Below are 17,724 nucleotides of genomic sequence, written 5' to 3'. Positions count from 1 at the left end.
GAAACACCAAAGAAATCTTCTATGTAGTGTCTTAATAAATTAAACATGACAGTGTCTGTGTTTATAATTAATTTTACTTTTTGTTGATCTCATCAGGTAACAAATAGATTTCAAACATTTTAAAATTTCCTTATTTGGCTATAACAATTCTTTTTATTTGTTTAGGCAGCATAAGGACACTTTCAGCATTTTTCTTACTTGACTGCTGATTGCATGTTGATTTGAATGTTTATTAGTATAATTAATTCCAGATGTAAACCTGGAGTATAGGAAATGTCTTTAAAATAGGACTTACTACTTTTAAATAAGTATTATACCTCTGTGGTCACTGATATAAAATAAATTGTCTTTTAGACTATTTATAATCGATGCAAACTTGCGGTTAACTCCAGTCCTGCAGAAAGTAATGGCTCTTACGTTACTCTTGCTCCAAGGTATGAGCTACATGTTTTTTTCTTTAGACTGTATTTTATGATTTTCTTTTTTAAAACTAATAAAAAAGTGTTATCTGTGTGATGAAAAATTTGAAGTTTGTAAATCTACAGGACAGTGAGGGAAGAGGTGAGGAAAAGTGTATCTGTATCTGGTGGGAGTAATTACACTGTAATTATGTAGTAGTTCTAGCTGATTAGGAAACTATTCTTTTTTTGTGGCACTAGATGCCCTTTTTTTGTTAAAGCAACAGGACTAAGCTTTTTGAGCAATCCTGGTTATGAGGAGAGGCTTTGGTGAATGCTTATCTTTTACAATCTTAAAGACTTTAAACCTGAAAATCTAATTTTATGCCTTATAAATGAAATTAGCATCTTATCTTATCTGTAAGTGGCATATCTAATTGCTTATTATAATTACATATGTAATTATAATAAGCAATTATATATATATGATATTTGATATATGATAATTGAAGTTATATGAAATCTCCTGTATTCCACCGGAGTAATGATAACCTGCTAGTTTTGTCCTGGCAGGAAGAAAGGAATCCTTAAACTTGGAGATTTTTCCCTAAACGTGGGCTCTTTCCTGTGGCTGCTCATCTGTTAGCCTACACGGGCTGTTTCCCTGTGTTGTTGATGTGTGCAGTGTATCTTACATACATTATGTGTAAGATGATCAGAGCCTTTAAGATGTCAGCTGATATGTCAGTGCAAAGTATTGCCAGTCTTGCTGCCCCAGAACAGGGCTTTGAAGAGTGGTGAAATGGTGAAGTGACAGACTTAGTGCTGCAATATTGCACCCTAGACTTAAGACCACACAGTCCATGTTAATTATAACATAATTAACTAGTCCTAGTTAAGTATATACACAATTTGAAAACTATTCAGTAACCTTTCCATTTGCCTATAGCTTCAGACAAACTTTTTTTCATGGAATCACAGAATGGTTTGGGTTGGGAGGGACCTTAAAGATCATCCAGTTCCAATCCTCTGCCAGGGGCAGGGACAACTTTCACTAGCCCCATCCCGCTTGGCCTTGAACACTGCCAGGAATGGAGCATCTACAGCATTTCTGGCAACCTGTGCCAGTGCCTCACCACCCACACAGTAAAGATTTTCTTCCTAATCTCTAATTTAAACCTGCCCTCTGTTCGTTGAAAACAATTGCCCCTTGTCCTGTCACTCTGCCCATATAAAATGTCCATTTACCTCCTTTCTATAAGCCACCTTTAGGTAGTGGAAGGTGCTGTAAGGTCTCTTGGCACCTTCTCTTCTCCAGGCTGAGCTGCCCCTGCTCTCTCAGCCTGTCTTCATAGGAGAGATGTTGAAACCTTTAGTCATACCTACCTGTCATTCTGTCTTAATTTGATAGTTTTGAAAATATTTAGGCTGTGCACATAAAATCTTACAACTCAGGCTTAACTAGTTTGACCCTGGAAAACTCCAATTATTTCTCATTAGGTAATCCTATCTAAATTGACTTTATTGCCCCTTGACTCACCCTTGCTTCATTATCCAGACAGGTGTGTCAAAAAAAATTGAACTGCCTTTGTGTAAGGTGGACACCTTGTCCTTTGTTTTTTGGGGTTTTTTTACTGCAATGGCTCATATGGCTTTTCTGGTCTTCTGAAGTAAACAGTACCTGTCAGAAGAGTATTGGCTTACTGAATCAAAATTTATATAAGACTGACTGAATCCAACTGGGTGGCAGAAGAAACAGTTAATGTGTTTTTTGTACAACTAAATTCTTTAGATGATGGTGTCCCTAGATATCTTTTAAAAACCTGCTGTACTAACTAAAGTTTAATGCTTCTTTGTCTGAAAAAGCGTTCTTTCTGTGCCTGAAGTAATTACTGCTAAAAACCAAAAATTGTAACCTTAAAATTCTTTATTCAGTATTCCTCTTCAATCTTTGAGCTTCGTTTTTTTTCTCTAAGAAAGATGTCCTGTCTAGAAACATTATTTGTGGTTAGGAAAATGATAAATAGTTCTAGGTGATCATTCAGTTTATGTATTTGGGAGATGGTTGATTGTTGACTATGTACTTGAATAGTATTGTACTACTTCTATGCTCTTTTCAAAGACCTTTCTAGATAGGAATTTATTGAAAATGCTTTTTATACTCATGCTCTAAAACTAACAATAATCTTCTTTGCATCGTAACAGCAAGCAAAAATGTTTCAAACCCTGGAGTTACATTCCTGATGGAATTATGCCAATTTTCTGGCGTGTTGTATATTGGACGTCTCAGTTTTTAACATGGTAGGTAAGGCAAAAGAATATGGTGAAGACTATGATACAGTTTTTAAGTGCACCATTTTAACAGTCATAGCGTTCCTTAAAAATGTGTATCACTATGGCAAAGAGCTTTTAAATTGTATATTATTTGCTAGTGTGAAATTTCTGTAATAATTACTATACTAACTTAGGCGTATGCTTTTTTCTTGCTTCTGCGGAAGCAAATTTCAGGTGGCAGCCATTTACCCTTGGTTCACTTTTGTAGTTGAAACTGAGCAATTTACACATGTGGGTGTTTATGGATAGATTATCTGAAAAAAATGAGTTTTAGGCAACCAGATGCCAAAATGATTCCATGAATAAGTTGGGTGATTTTTGAGTAATATTGTAAATTATTTGGTTTTATTGGATATATTATATAAAACTACAGAAAAAAGATTTGTCTATGGGGGTTTGGGTTGTCTGTGCTTTGTGTGGTTTCTGATCAACCTGTCAACAAATAATTATTTTTGTAGTTACTCAAGGATATCAGGGTTAGTAGTTCATTCTTATTTATCGCAGATTTTTCATAGAAAAGCTAACTGTATTGTTTTTATCTGCAGCTTGTTTAAGGTTTGCCATCAGACAGGTACATCTAGAATAAAAACATTTAAGTAGCTAATTTCTTAGAAGCTTGGGAGTCTTAAACTTTAACACCTCTGCCTCAGTAACCTGACACTGCTAAAGTACTCTTTTTGGGGGGGTTGCTGGTTTGGGTGTTTGGGAGATTTTTTTGGTGGGGGTTGGTGGGGTTTTTTTGATTGGTTGATGTGGTTTTGGTTTGTTTCCTTTTGTCCTAGGATTCTGCTACCTTTCATGCAGTCATATGCTAGATCAGGCGGGTTCTCCATCACTGGAAAGATCAAAACTGCTTTGATTGAGAATGCCATCTATTATGGCACTTACTTGCTGATTTTTGGAGCATTTCTAATATATGTGGCTGTAAACCCAAACTTCAATTTACAATGGTAAGAATAATGTAAGCACTTGCATGAGTTCTTACAGAAATGGGTCTTTCTAAAAAGACTAGTTTTATTTACAATATTTTGCTAGGCAGTTAGAAAGTTATGTTAACTTTTTATATGAAAAGGTCTTTTTTGAGTACTTATACAAATTTGGTTCTTGGTTTTCTTATTTTGTTATGTACAGCAGAGGAATCCTCTTGTATTTGCAATGGTGCTTTTTTCTCCATACAAACACATTTACAAAGTTAGTGCAGAAACTTTCAGTGTTTTCAGAACAACACATTTCAAAAAATCAGTATTTCCTGTGTAATGCATCTGAATGCTGTAGACTTTGAAGGTGAAAAGGAAAGTTAAAATAATTGACATCTGTAAATTGCTAATAGTCTTCCATAGGAGATGGAATACAAATCTGAATGCAAATTTCTGAACACAATATTCTGAATACAAATCCTGGGTTCTGAGGCTGTTTCTTACAGCGACTGCCATTATGCTGTTTTGACCTCACTTTCAGTAAGTTTGATAAGTTCATGTTGTTTCCTAAGGGAACATATTCCCTTAGGAGAACGGTTTGTTTGAGAACAAACAAATTCTTGTCTTCCCTTCATAGTGGGCAGAAACATGGGAGATACAGGGAAATTGTGGCAGCTTTAAATATGGCCAAGTAGCAGGCTGCCTCCAGGCAAAAATTTAGGTGATAACAAGTCTGTTCCTGTAAACTTGAAAGCCATACTGGTACGTCTTGATACATCAAGGCTGGTTTCTTGCAGGCAGGATAGGAGGATGGTATTTGTTTGGGTTTTACATAATTTTTTGTTTCCTTAGGAACCAACTTCAGACTATTGGAATAGCTGCTGCAAACACATGGGGTCTGTTCCTTCTTGTGTTGCTTTTGGGTTATGGTTTGGTAGAAATCCCTCGTTCGCACTGGAATGGGGCCAAGAGGGGTTATCTACTCATGAAGACTTATTTCAAAGCTGCCAAACTGATGACTGAAAAAGCAGATGCAGAGGAGAATTTAGAGGATATTATGGAGGTAAGTAATGAGCTTTCCCTGTGAAAAAAGTGAAGACTGTTGTTAGTTGTGTCTGAATTTGCTGGTGTTGAACACTTGTAGCATGACCTTACTGTAAAATACCTGTAAACTAAGAAAATGATCATAGCGTGCTACTTGATAACACTCGACCCTGTGCAAAAGTCAAATCAAAAATAGTCCTTGCTGTGATGAACTTAAAAGTCATTGCAACTTGATAACCATTATTTGTTGAGTCTATTCTTTTATTGACCCTTTTGGAGCAATACTGGTCACTAACAAATAACATTTCAGAGTGAGGTTGGACAGTCAGTGTACAGATGTTTCACTAGTATTCAAATTGTGTGCTTCTTTTATGCTCTGCTCACAGTGTATATCTGGAATCTTGAGAAGAGTTTCCACATTGTGGGGCACACTTAAATGCTTTTTGATATGAGAATAGATAATTGTTTTTTTCAAACTTTCTGTTGAGACTCTGTTGTTAAATGCCAGTGAGTAATAGGCTCTAACGTAGTTCAAGAACAGAGTGGAAATCCAGCCCTTTGAATAGCTGTTCCTTGTTCTACTGCTGGGGTACCATGGCTTGGAATAATATGTGTGACCTGTTGTAGGGTAGGGTGGAAATTGTGTTATGTGTCACTATAAATAGTAATAGAATCTTCATTCATCAGTAATAGCATTTTGAAGAAACTGCTAAAAACAGCTAAAAATGCCTAAGTGGGACGTAACTACAAAACTTCCTAGAAAATGAGCAATGAAGACTTTTTTTTACAAGGATAGCACTTAAAACAGAGTATTTCCACTGGAAGGGACCAACAGTGGTCACCTGATCCAGCTGTCTGACCACTTCTGTGCTGACTAAAAATTGAAGGAAATTACTGAAAGCATTGTTCAAATGCCTGGAGAGGGAGATGCTCTGGTAGCCAGTGACAGGATGCATGGCAGTGGTTCAGAGCTGTGTCTGGAGAGGTCCAGACTGGACGTGAGGAAGCATTTCCTTACCATAGGGGTCGTGGGTGGTCTCACACTGGAACAGGCTTCCTAAAGAGGTGGTCAATGCCTCGAGTCAGTCAGTGGGACTTCCTCTTTATCTCTTTTTTATCTATAACTTAAACATGAAAGTGTTCTCCGTTTCAGCCTTCATGCACAGAAACAAATCTTCCACACATTTGTATAGTAGTGTTTGTTTTTAAAATAATACAAAAGGTGTTCTTTACAAATACTTCACTTACCTTTTATGAGGTATTTAGTAAAGCTATGGCTTTTAGGAAGCTGTATTTTTCTTTAAGCTTTGACGGCTATCTTTTCCAGTTGGGAGGGCTGCAACCCTAATTGACCAGTAAAAAGATATAATTTACAAAAAATTTATTTAACTCACATTTTAAATTTAGCAGCATTAAGCTACTCTGTTTTTTTTCTCTCAATAGGAAGTCCGTAAAGTAAGTGAGAGTATCAAATATAACCACCCCTTGAGGAAATGTGTTGATACAATACTGAAAAAGGTAACCAATTGCTCATCTTCAACCATAATTATTAAGCTGGGGGGAGGTGCTTCCCGCACATACAGAATACTTGTACATTACTTTCTCTTGCTTTTAATATAAAATCTGTAGTTGACATCTGAGTTTCTGAAAGTCTGAGTGGAAGTGCTTTGTGAAATGCTTTCTTATGACATATGTAATTATCAGATATATTTTGTATAGAGAGTGCTGTAGAAAGAGAAAAATGTATGCTTAGAGTGAGCTTTTCAGTTGCATGAAATGCCCCAAATTTTCACAAATAATAAGCAAAGACTGCTTGCTACTCTTTCATCTCCCAGTTAATTTTCCCTTTTCCTTCCAGTGCCCTACTGAGTACCAGGAAAGAATGGGTAGGAACATGGATGATTATGAAGATTTTGATGAAAGACAGAACAGTTATCCCAGTGAAAAAAGTTTGGCCAAACTTCACAAGCAGGTATACTAATAGATAGGAGAATGCCTCTCTTATGCTAATGTAATGAGAGTAAATGATAGTCAAAGATTTTGAATGCATTTTGTCTGGATGGTTGAGTATAGTGGGTGTAAGCTACTTAACAGAAACTTCTCTTGGTGAAAGAAAGCATAGAAGTTTAATATCCCGAGTGATCAAAGTTCTGGATGTGTAAGAAGTGTCCTTCTTGTGTTACATCTTGATAGTATTATAGCTGTCTGTGAATAAGCCTTGTAATGGTTGATTAACAGTGCATTCTGAAAAAAAAATTTTAGGAAAAGTTTGATACTCACTGAGATGCAAAAATAAAGTGGTAGGTTGGAAAAAGTAGGATTTAACTGCTACAAATGGTTTGTGATGAAAAAGGTACAAAACTCAGTAATCATGTATGTAGTCCTTCTATGACATACATTTAGAGAATTAACTACCTGGTTTTTTTGAATATACAGAATTGTTCTTTGCAGTTGTGCAGTGCACACATTTTCAAGAGATTTTGCAAGGATTTTCTGCCATTGTTTGAAATGAGTACCTTGTAACCCTGATTTCTTTCAATTTATTGTAGGTAATCTATTCAGTACAGAGACATCGTCGTACACAGGTCCAGTGGCAAATTCTTTTAGAGCAAGCATTTTACCTAGAAGATGTGGCAAAAAATGAAAGCAGTGCAACTCGGCAGTTTGTTCATACCTTTCATTCCCAGGAACCAGAAAATAAAATTATTCAGTATTTCTACACACCAACGGTGGGTAAGTGCTGTCATGCAGATTTTGAGTATGTCAAGCCATAAACTGATACCATTCTGTAAAAAGAACCAATTTTATGTAAAAAGTTCAGCTGCAGTAGAGGGAAGCAAGTCTGCAATATTAATGCATTTATGTAATGGAATAGCTATCATATACTAATTTATGCTGCCATAAGCCTAAATTTTATTTACAAATTTGGTAGCAGCTGTGTGTTGCAATAAAGCATTAGCAAAGTTTGAAGCCTTTTGTGAGGGAGTTCTGTTTCTGTTTGTGTAATTTTCATTAACCTGTTTTGGATATGTGTGTGTGTGTTTGTTTTTTCCAGAGTGGTACTGGGAATGCCTTCTGCGACCATGGTTTTACAGAGTTCTCGCAGTTGTGCTGGCCACATTCTCTGTAATTGTTGTGTGGTCAGAGTGCACATTTTTCAGCACAAAACCAGTCCTGTCGCTATTTGCGGTTTTCATACAGCTGGCAGAAAAGACATATAATTACATATACATAGAGGTAAGTTGGAGATAATCACTTGACAAAAATATTTTCAGATAAATGGTTCTGATAACAGCAGTAGATAAAACAGATTTAAAAAAAAAATCTCTGTATAATCTGTGAACTTTCAGAAGGTCTCTAAATGTATGGTAGCACACTTTATATCTGTGGAGGAAGTCTGCCTTTTGTGGCTTGTTAAAACTCTCAAATACCAGGTGAAGGCATGACCCTGAAGGCTGAAGGCTGGCTTGAATATCATGTGTAGAGTAATTTCTAAAACACTAGCTTGGAGCATAGGTGTTAATGACTTTCTGTGTAATCAGCCGTGTGTGTGACCTCAGTTTCCTAAACGGGAATTTGCTGATGACCAGGAATCCTGTCACAGGTGTGGCTAGCATATGTGTGCACAAATTTATTTATTAGTAAAGATACTGAGCTGAAAAATTCCAGTATACTTAGGAAAAGTTGATTCAAAACCACTTGGGTTTATGCCTTTTTTTGGGGGAAGAAATGCCAAATCAGTCATAGTGATTACTGAGGCAATTACAGCAATTTTATTTACATAACAAGAAGTAGTAGAATGTTTCTAGGGTCAACTGTGTTAGCTTATGTGTAGAATGTTACAATTATCATTCCCAGTTTAAATTGTTCAGAAAAACTCCTGAAACTCTTCTTAGAGCTGGTGATGTTCTCGCATCTCAAAATGAAAAATTATGGCTGGAGATGGTCTCTATATGTGACAGGCTATTGCTGAATACATTGAAACCTTTAGTAGAGTTCTACATTTAAACAACTTAACAACACTTTTTTTTCCCCCAGATGGCCTGTTTTCTTACCATCTTTTTCCTAAGTATCTGTGTTTACTCTACTGTCTTCAGGATCCGTGTATTTAACTATTATTACTTAGCTTCACATCATCAGACAGATGCATACAGTCTTCTTTTCAGTGGCATGTGAGTATTTGGTATATGTTTTGCAGGTGTTCTATCAAATACTGAATTGAAAATGTGCTTGAAACTTCCATTTACATTCTTTAATTTGTAATTTATGGGTTTAATTCCTAATGAGCTCTGCATCATTATTCTGTGATAGATCCAGTTACGATTTTGTAGTAAATGTAAGAAACTTCTAAATGCTGTTGCCTCTTGTATTTGTGCAGGTTATTTTGCCGTCTTACTCCACCATTGTGCTTGAACTTTCTGGGCTTGACCCATATGGATGCAACAATCTCTCACAAAAACACTCAGCCAACTGCTTATACATCTGTAAGTAAGAAAATGTGGATTTGAGCTTTGAATATGGTTTGGAGAATAGACCAAGTATTTTTAAATCAGTCTTATAGATAAGATTCAGATATTCAGATCTTTTCAATCTTTTCAACAGGGTGAAAGTACTTGGTTATAGACTAGGAGTTTGGTAATGATTTCTAGGAGTCATCATTTTTGCCTCTTTATCTTAAGAAAGTAAAGTATTATATTTTAGAGTTCAGGGTGCTCTTCATTTCCTAATACAAACTCCTATTAGTTTTAGCTTTCAGTGTCTTTAGCATGTAGGGCATCCCTATTGATTGGGAGCAATCCTAACTTCCTACTGAAAACCAGTGAGTTTGGTTTTATTGAAGAACTGGTTTCAGTTTCATCTCACATCTTTGTTGTTAGTAACTAAATTCTTAGTGTTGTCTAGAGACTCTTTTTCACAGCAGATGAAAAAATCCACCAGATTGGCCCTTGTTCTGGAGTAGGTAAGACTGCAAAATCCAGTATTTTAGAAACCTCAAAGTGCTGGAGGTGACCTTTACATCTGCTTATTCTCAAGCAGGTCTGTGGTAATACTGCCTTTGTTTCAGTAACTGTAAAGGATTGTATATTTATGTGAGAAGGCGCAATCTTCATGGGTTTATGTAGAATATAGCTAATTAGAGCTTGTTCTTGTGGATTTTTTTTCCTAGATAATGGGATCCATGAGAGTGCTGTCCTTTGTTGCAGATGGATTCTATATATACTACCCAATGCTTGTTGTCATTCTCTGTATTGCTACATACTTCAGGTAAGTGATTTGCAAGACAGATCCTCCATGCTTCTTTAATAAAATTTGTTTCTAACTCCAGAAGAGATTCAGTACTCCTTTTTCCAGGAGTTGAGTTGTATCATTTTAATAAAAATGCAAACCTAAATCCGTAGATTGCTATTTTTATAGGTGAAATGTGTACATTTTAAGAATATAGATTGTATTAACTCATAACTGAGTTAATTTAAACTTCATTCCTAGATTTTGAAGGATGATCTGTTCAAACTTTGGAGCCTCGGGACATTCAGATTCTGCTTTTAAGATTAAAATTACCATGAGGAAGCTGTTTTCAGCAAAGTTTTCTAATAAATTAAGAAGCACTAGCAGCAATATTAGGTATTGAACTTTCTAACAGACTCATAACAAGTTTCTGATGTGTTACCAAACTCCTGGTAACGCATACTGGTTTAAATCATTTGATCTTGTTTCCCTAAGCCACAGTTTGTTGGAGGCTGGGAGGGTAATTGGCGAAAACATTGTTACATTATTGCTTTATAATTCTAAAATGTCTGCTTTTGAACACTGTAAGGGATGAGATACTCTTGGTCTGACCTTGCTGAACTACATTTGTGTAATAGGTTCAATTTTGTATTACCATTCAGTCAGAAGCAATGTATGTTTTTAGTCAAGTACAATGTAGTGAAATGCCTTGGATGTCCATTAATACTGTATGTGCATCTATAGGTATTAAAACAAGTATCTAGTTGTGAATTCTTCCTGCTTACCTTTAGATTAAGTGACAAAAGTGGTGGTGGAGCTAAAAAAACAAACAAAACAAACAACAGACAGGAAAGCCAGTGACAAGAAAAGAGAAAAGAGTTTATGTGACTTCTTGTCCATGATGATTGTCCTGGGCCTTGAACGCCATAGTGAAAAGGAGGAATAGAAATTGAAATAGAGTTTCTTTAATGACCTCTGCTAATTCAGATATATGCAAAACTGAAGGTTGAATTAAAATCTATTGAGGAAAGCTGTCTCCTGTGTTTAATCCAGCAGTCTTAAAGTTTAGGTAGTTTAAGAAAAAGAATTTTCAGCCTAAATGTACAATAAAGCTGACTTTGAGCTTGATATCAATGCAGTTTGGAGGAAGGAAAACAGTACAAAAACAGCAGTTGTGTTTTCTGGTAGGAAGTTGAAAAGGTGAAAGTCGTTTCATGCTATGTAGTTCCAGGACTGGCTTAAAAAAGGGTGGAGCAAGCTTGCTATCTGACTGCTGCCCAATGGCTATCCAAAAGGGCATCCAGCATCCCTACAGCTTAAAAGTGTGCCACATATTCTTCCGAGTGAAATCTGAAGTGAAAGTGGCTTTCCTATGTTATTACTGTTTCAAAAACACAGAAATCATAATAAGCAGAATTTTTATAGTAATGGTTTTCTGGCAAAAAAGAGTTGATGACATTTTACAGGTACAAATTCTGTTATATCTGAGAACATTCAAAGCAAGTGTCCTTTGCACTACTCTCAGACTATATGCATTTCAATCTTGCCGTTTGAATAGGGTTATTCCATCACTTTAGTTGTATTTAGGAATGTGTTACTGTTCTGGGTCACCTAGGTCACCCTACTGTTCTGGGTCACCAGTTATTGTTCTGAGTTCTGAATTTTCTGTTTTCTCAGCTGGTATAATAATTTGTCTTCTGTTCTTTTCCTTTTTAGTTAGATTGTCCATACAGTTCTGAATAGTTTGTTTTACATTTTGTTTTGTAATATATCCAAACTACTAATTGTAAATTAACAAAGGAAATTGCTTCTTCTTTTACCAGTTTAGGAACTCGTTGTTTGAATCTTTTGGGATTCCAGCAGTTCATGGGGGATAGCGAAATGACCTCTGATTTGATTGATGAAGGAAAAGAGCTAATCAGAAGAGGTAAATTAGGTCCTCTGTCATAGTCTTCCAATAAAAACATACTACCATAGAATTGTCAAGGCTGGAAAATACCTCTAAGATAGAGTCCAGTCCTTAACTCAGCACTGCCAAGTTCACCACTGACCATGTCCCCAGGTGCCACACCTACACATCTTTTAAATATTGGCAGGGATTTTGACTCCAGACTTCCCCCAGCAGCCTATTCCAATGCCTGGCAACACTTCCAGTGAAGACTTTTTTCCCTAATACCCAAATTTCCCTAGCACCATTTCCCTAGGCCATTTCCTCTTGTCTTGTTGTTTGTCACTTGGAAAGGGAGACCAACCCCTACCTCACTACACCCTCCTTTCAGGGAGATGTAGAGTGATAAGGTCTCCCCTGAGCCTCCTCTTCTCCAGGCTAAACACCCCCCGCTCCTTCAGCTGTTTTTTATCAGACTTGTGCTCCAAATCCTTCCTCCACACTAGTTGTACTTTGTCTGTGAAATACATCTCAAAGAGTTGTTCTTGACCTTGGTAGCCAGGAAGAGCCAAGATGGAATGAGGGCCTTGTACCCCCCAGGGCTTGGAGCTCTGGAATTTGTTTTGTCTTTCTGCCTAGGGAAAAGCCACAGAAGATTACTGGAAAAACTAGCTACTAATACAAAAAGTTACAAATAAATGTGTAAACAATACAGAGAATATGTAAAGAAAAAAAGGCGAAAACTAAAATCACAGTCACTGCCCTGGTCCTGCTGGCCAAACTGTTACTAGTACAGGCCAGGTGCCACTGACCTTCTTGGCCACCTGAGCACACAGTGGCTCAGCCGCTGTCAACCAGCATTCCCAGGTCCTTTTCCAACAGGCCTTCCAACTGCTCTGCCCCGAGCCTTTAGCATTGCATGGGGTTGTTGTGACCCAGCTGAAAATTTAAAGGGAGGTCGTTTTGTGAGCATTTCCACCAGCTCCCTCCGTGCTTTTGGGTTGGTCCCATCTGGCCCCACAGACCTGTGTGTGTCCAAGCAGTGTAGCAGGTCACTGACCATTTCCCCTTTGATTTTGGGGGCTTTATTCTGTTCCCCATCCCTGCCTTCCAGCTCAGGGAAACTGGTACCCAGACAACAACTCGTCTTAGTCTTAAAGACTGAGGCAAAGAAGGCATTAAGTACCTCAGCCTTTTCCTCATCATATGATATATTTCTGGATTAAATTTGTCTGAAATATTGCAGGAAAAAAAACCATACTGTCCGTCACTATTTTGAAAGCTATACTGAGGAAGGTCACAGCACAAACTGCAATAAACTTACAGCATTGTGGTCGCTATGTAAAGTCTACTGATGGACTTCATTTGACATCTTAAATGAAGTACCAGTTTTAGTACCTGAATTTTAGATACTTCTAAATATTTTACAGTGTGTTACTGATCAAATAATACCTAAGCAGGTGCTTGTGTAATCTGTCATAAAGGATGGTTAACATTTAAATTGTCTTTATCATCAACAAACTAATCTTCTTTTTTAAGTGTATTGATTGAGCTGCCCAAATTCAGTCATTTCCTTTTGTCTTTTTTGCTATGTCAGCTAGCTGTGTTTTATTAGAGAAAGCATGTTTTTGTGCAGAACTGGAATTATCTGCTGGCTTGGAAAGCTTCTTATTTTACATTAATTTTTATTTAAAGTGTTTCTTAGAAGTTGCTAAAAGCTTTTGTGATTTTTGAATAAATGTTTAGAAATTAAAATTTCTGGATACAGTGTTATATTATGGAATACTTTTATTCCCATAGTTGATGAAAAACAAAAGCTGTGTTTACTTAGAGTAGTAGTATTTCCATTTTTTGGAGAAAGATTGAAGTCTCTCATTCCCTTATACAAGAGGTTATGATGACATTGATACTGTGATGTTATACTTCCAACTTTATAACAGATATGAACACAAAGTATTTGGGTCATAGGCTGGGCCTCACAGAACTTCATCAAGGTCTTGATTGAAAAATGCTGAAGTTTTTTCTTAATGTCATAACTTTTCCAGTTATTTCTAAGGGTTTGTTTTTTTGGTTTATTTTTGCTTTGCCAGCTGGTCTCCATATGTTACACTATGACCCAGGATACCATCATGACAATAATTGTGATGGTTTTTGTTTTGTTTTTGTTTAATTGTAAGAGTCAAGTATTTCAATAAGACTTTTTGCTAGTTAACTTTGGATTTTTATTGTTTGTTTAAAAAAATTGCTAATGATCTTCCTCGTATGGTGCTCAGACAGTTTTGTTTTTTATTTTTAGAGAAAAGAAAACGACAGAGGCAGGAAGAAGGTGAAAACAGAAGAAGGGTATGACATTTGTTTAGCTAATTGTAATATTATACTGCAGTATCTGATAGGATTTACCATAGCTATTTAATTCAGAATGATCTATTTCACAAAGGAATTAGTCCCAAATAATTGATGGAATCAGTTTAATCTTGTTGAATAGTCTTGGCTGAGGGTAATTGTAGATGGTAAGAGGACAATTTTAGTGATACTACTTGGACAGTTTAGTAACTCAGTGTGCTGTGGTATATGACAATAGGTATAACAAGCATTAAAAAGGTTCCTGATTTCTAGGACGCAGAATAATCTGAAATGGCATATTACCAGTCTCTTATACTGCTACTGCTCTGCTTGAAATAACTGCAGTTGCAGGGTTGCTGTACTGAAATATGGACTCCTCATTTGACTTGTTTTGTGTGCTCATTGGAAAGTCATTGGCACAGGTTCTATTTTATTTTTTTCCAGAAGAAGGAATTACATTTTTGGCAGAATTAATAGTTTCTGCTGAATAACAAACAGAATGTTTGATTCAAATCATGTTTTCTGTGCATACTGTATTGAAAGATTTTTGAAGTTTTCATTTTTCTTTAGTTTATAACAAAATCTAGTATAGGAAGTCACAATAAAAGACATAGATGAGAGAAAGGATGCATGCAAGATTACTAGGACTAAAACCTCTTGACTTTTCAAGCTCAGGTGTAATTTAATCCTAGATGGCAGCCAGTACTGTATAGACCTTTCTTCTGATCCTTTCCTTCCATCTCATAATTTTAAAACTTGAACTTGTTGGGATGCAAAATAGCAAGTGTATGATACATTTAATACACACTGAAATGACTTGACACAAAGCTATGAATTTCTCTGTGCTATGTGCCTCTCGTTATTTTTCCATTTTGCCACTAGATGGAAGTAGTAATCAATAAAAGCAGCGGTTCCCACCGTAACTTAGAGCAGTGGAGTGAACTCCTGAGTGCAGATTTGAGATGAAATTTGTTTTCTGGAAGTCTTGTTCTAAAGAACAGTTATGGTAACCAGTTCAGTGAAGGAACATGTTTTGAGTTTAAAACAAAACAAAAATTCTTTCTGTATCAAGACACTGAACAATTGTTGTGTTGCTTTTTCCTCACAACTTACTTTTTCCTTCATGGTCTTTTTTCCAGGAATGGAAGGAGCGGTATGGAAATAGAGAAGATTCTACCAGAAGCAGAGCTGTCCACACAGACCAGAAAGAATCCAGCTTCTCAGAGACCAGTGCCAATAGACGTAAGCTCTGTGGGCTGGAGGGGAAGTTCGTTTTGTTTTTCAGTATCTTGTCTGCACACCACTGGCTATGAGAGTAGTTTCAAATATTTTCCTTTTTGTCTTAGATGATGTGTTGATAACATTCACTTCTGTGGCTCAGGGCCTCCTTGCCACTTAAGGCACTGGGAAGAGTTCTGTGTTTCTTTCCATCTCCAACTAGTTGGAATCAGAGGTTCTGGCTACTCTTCAGACCAAGTGCTTGGTCTTACAGCATATATAATGTTTGCCATTAGAGTAGCAGTTGTCAACAAAGAAACTTCATGCTACATCTTGAAGTTGGGTGTTGTAAATCTTAAAATTTACGTCTTCTGCTTGCAAATGAACTATCTCAGACTGGAATAATGAAGCAATCAGTTGACCAACAAATGTAAAACCATATAAGTGTATATACTTTATTAGTAATGTCTGTTAGCAAAATGCTTTTTTTGTGGATACTTTAAACTTCCAAAAAGTTTGTCTGTGTTAATTTTTTTTCCTGTATTTTTTGTGCTCTTGTAAGCTAACAAGTAAAATGAAACTGAAGAAAAAGGAGGAAGAAGGGGAGGAGGAGGGAAGCTTTGAATATGCTTTTAAGAAAACACTGGTAGATTTCCCCCCTCCTCTGTACAAAGTTGCAAACCCAGATTTTTAGTGGTAGACTAACTGAAATTGCATTTTAATGTTCATCATGTGATTATGTAGCATTCCAACACTAAAGCAAGCCATAGGTACTGACCTAATGAAAGTCACAGAGTGAACTGCAAAACAACTCTTTCATTAATTCATGAGATTGATTTTTTTTTTAAAAAAAACAAACAAAAGCAAACAAAAAACCCGTCCAGACAGCTTAATTGAAGCATGAAGCTGGGAGGATGAATGGGTGATTGTTTGATTTGAAAGTAGTGCTTGCCTGTAGTTTTTCATTTTCTTCTGATTCTTTGCAAGGTAGATTTCAATCTATTTGAGGGGCGAAAGTTGTAGTTGCATTTCTGTTGAGATACAAAATCAAAATACTACAAATTTGAGCAAGTTTGGTTTAATACTAAATCTCCTCTAAATTATCTCACTTTTGCTTTGGATGAGGTTGCTTTGTTATTCTTACATTTTTTTAAAATTGATGTCTCCATACATGCCAGGCTGTTCACAAAGCAAATAAGTGTCTTTCCTTCCTTTTACTTACTCAGCACTATCTAAGTATACCCGTTCAAATGGTAGGACTGAAAGAGATAGAATAGAACTCCTCCAGGATGCAGAACCTTTGGATTTTAATGCAGACTCTGTTAATGACGACCCCCTTGAATCGGACTCAGGAAGGTGAGGAATATTCTCTGTAATTTCCAGTTAAAAGTTTCTAATGTCTTCTGTTTTCTGACCTATGACAGCTGTATCAGATAGTTTCAAAGTAAGAGGTTTTTAAATGAAGTTTATAATTTAATCTAACTCTTTTCCTTTCTTCCTTTTCCCCTATGATAAGGGAATTCTTTTAAAACCAATTAAAACCTGAAGGTGTTTCAGGCTTTTTAGAAATGTCAAGAGTAAATCGGAGCTGGATATAACTTCATATATGGCATAATCTGAAAAATGCTGCGTATAAAACTGGTGAACCACCTGCACGTTAAGGAAACATCCCAGTGTGACCATTCAGGGGGCAGTCTGGTAGTCACACTCGTGCCACCCCACTCCAGCTTCCCTGTGGGCTTTAGTCGCAGTGGGACTAAAGCCCCTTCACCACAGGTAGCTTCAGTGACCCAAGGGGACCCCTTTCACTCCCTACTCACCCCACTCTCACAGTCAGAAAAGTTGTCCTTTCCATCTCAGTCTCGGGTTTCCCATAGCAGAGTCCCAGATATCAGGTTCCCTTAATTTAATGATGGTGCAGTGGCGGCATAACAACTCGAATTTGAATCCTTATGCTTTTACACCCTCACAGTCTATGTGCACCATAATCCAGGCTCTTCCAGCTGAGCCCTTGGCTCCTGCAGAGTCTCCAAGTGTCCAGTCCCCTGGCTGGACCACAGGTCCCTGTGCCCTTTGTTAGTTGTTTGTGGCACCTTGCCTGGGGCTCCAATTTCCGGCCATCCAGGGCAAAACCTGCAGCTGCACACTGAGCTACCTAGTCTAGGTGCATGCCTCAACAAACAGATGTACAGTGTAAGGTTTTCAGTAATTTCCTACAAAGCTCAACTTCAGAAAGCTCACTTGATTTCCCAGTATAAAATTAATTATGAAAAGGCTGCAGGAAAGAAAACTGAGTGTTACAGCATTTGTTGCAGGAATACAGCTGGATATTAGATCTTGGAACTACTAAAGTAAA

At 36.9% G+C, this 17,724-nt stretch overlaps 1 protein-coding gene across 1 annotated transcript in view; it reads left to right on the top strand.

The window, feature by feature from the left end:
• LMBRD2 (LMBR1 domain containing 2) overlaps nt 1-17,724 on the top strand; it is a 32,597-nt gene that overhangs the window by 6,954 nt on the left and 7,919 nt on the right. The window contains exons 3-17 of the mRNA XM_069001070.1: nt 355-434; nt 2,604-2,699; nt 3,515-3,682; nt 4,502-4,712; nt 6,137-6,211; nt 6,552-6,665; nt 7,243-7,426; nt 7,749-7,930; nt 8,732-8,865; nt 9,072-9,177; nt 9,861-9,958; nt 11,743-11,846; nt 14,104-14,150; nt 15,290-15,392; nt 16,595-16,724. Coding sequence (XP_068857171.1) covers nt 355-434; nt 2,604-2,699; nt 3,515-3,682; nt 4,502-4,712; nt 6,137-6,211; nt 6,552-6,665; nt 7,243-7,426; nt 7,749-7,930; nt 8,732-8,865; nt 9,072-9,177; nt 9,861-9,958; nt 11,743-11,846; nt 14,104-14,150; nt 15,290-15,392; nt 16,595-16,724 — 1,832 coding nt within the window. The remainder of the gene's footprint in view (nt 1-354; nt 435-2,603; nt 2,700-3,514; nt 3,683-4,501; nt 4,713-6,136; nt 6,212-6,551; nt 6,666-7,242; nt 7,427-7,748; nt 7,931-8,731; nt 8,866-9,071; nt 9,178-9,860; nt 9,959-11,742; nt 11,847-14,103; nt 14,151-15,289; nt 15,393-16,594; nt 16,725-17,724) is intronic.

This window comes from Aphelocoma coerulescens (assembly GCF_041296385.1).
Source record: "Aphelocoma coerulescens isolate FSJ_1873_10779 chromosome Z unlocalized genomic scaffold, UR_Acoe_1.0 ChrZ, whole genome shotgun sequence".
Classification (NCBI taxonomy): Eukaryota; Metazoa; Chordata; class Aves; order Passeriformes; family Corvidae; genus Aphelocoma; species Aphelocoma coerulescens.
This window is presented reverse-complemented; position numbering and strand designations above follow the sequence as displayed.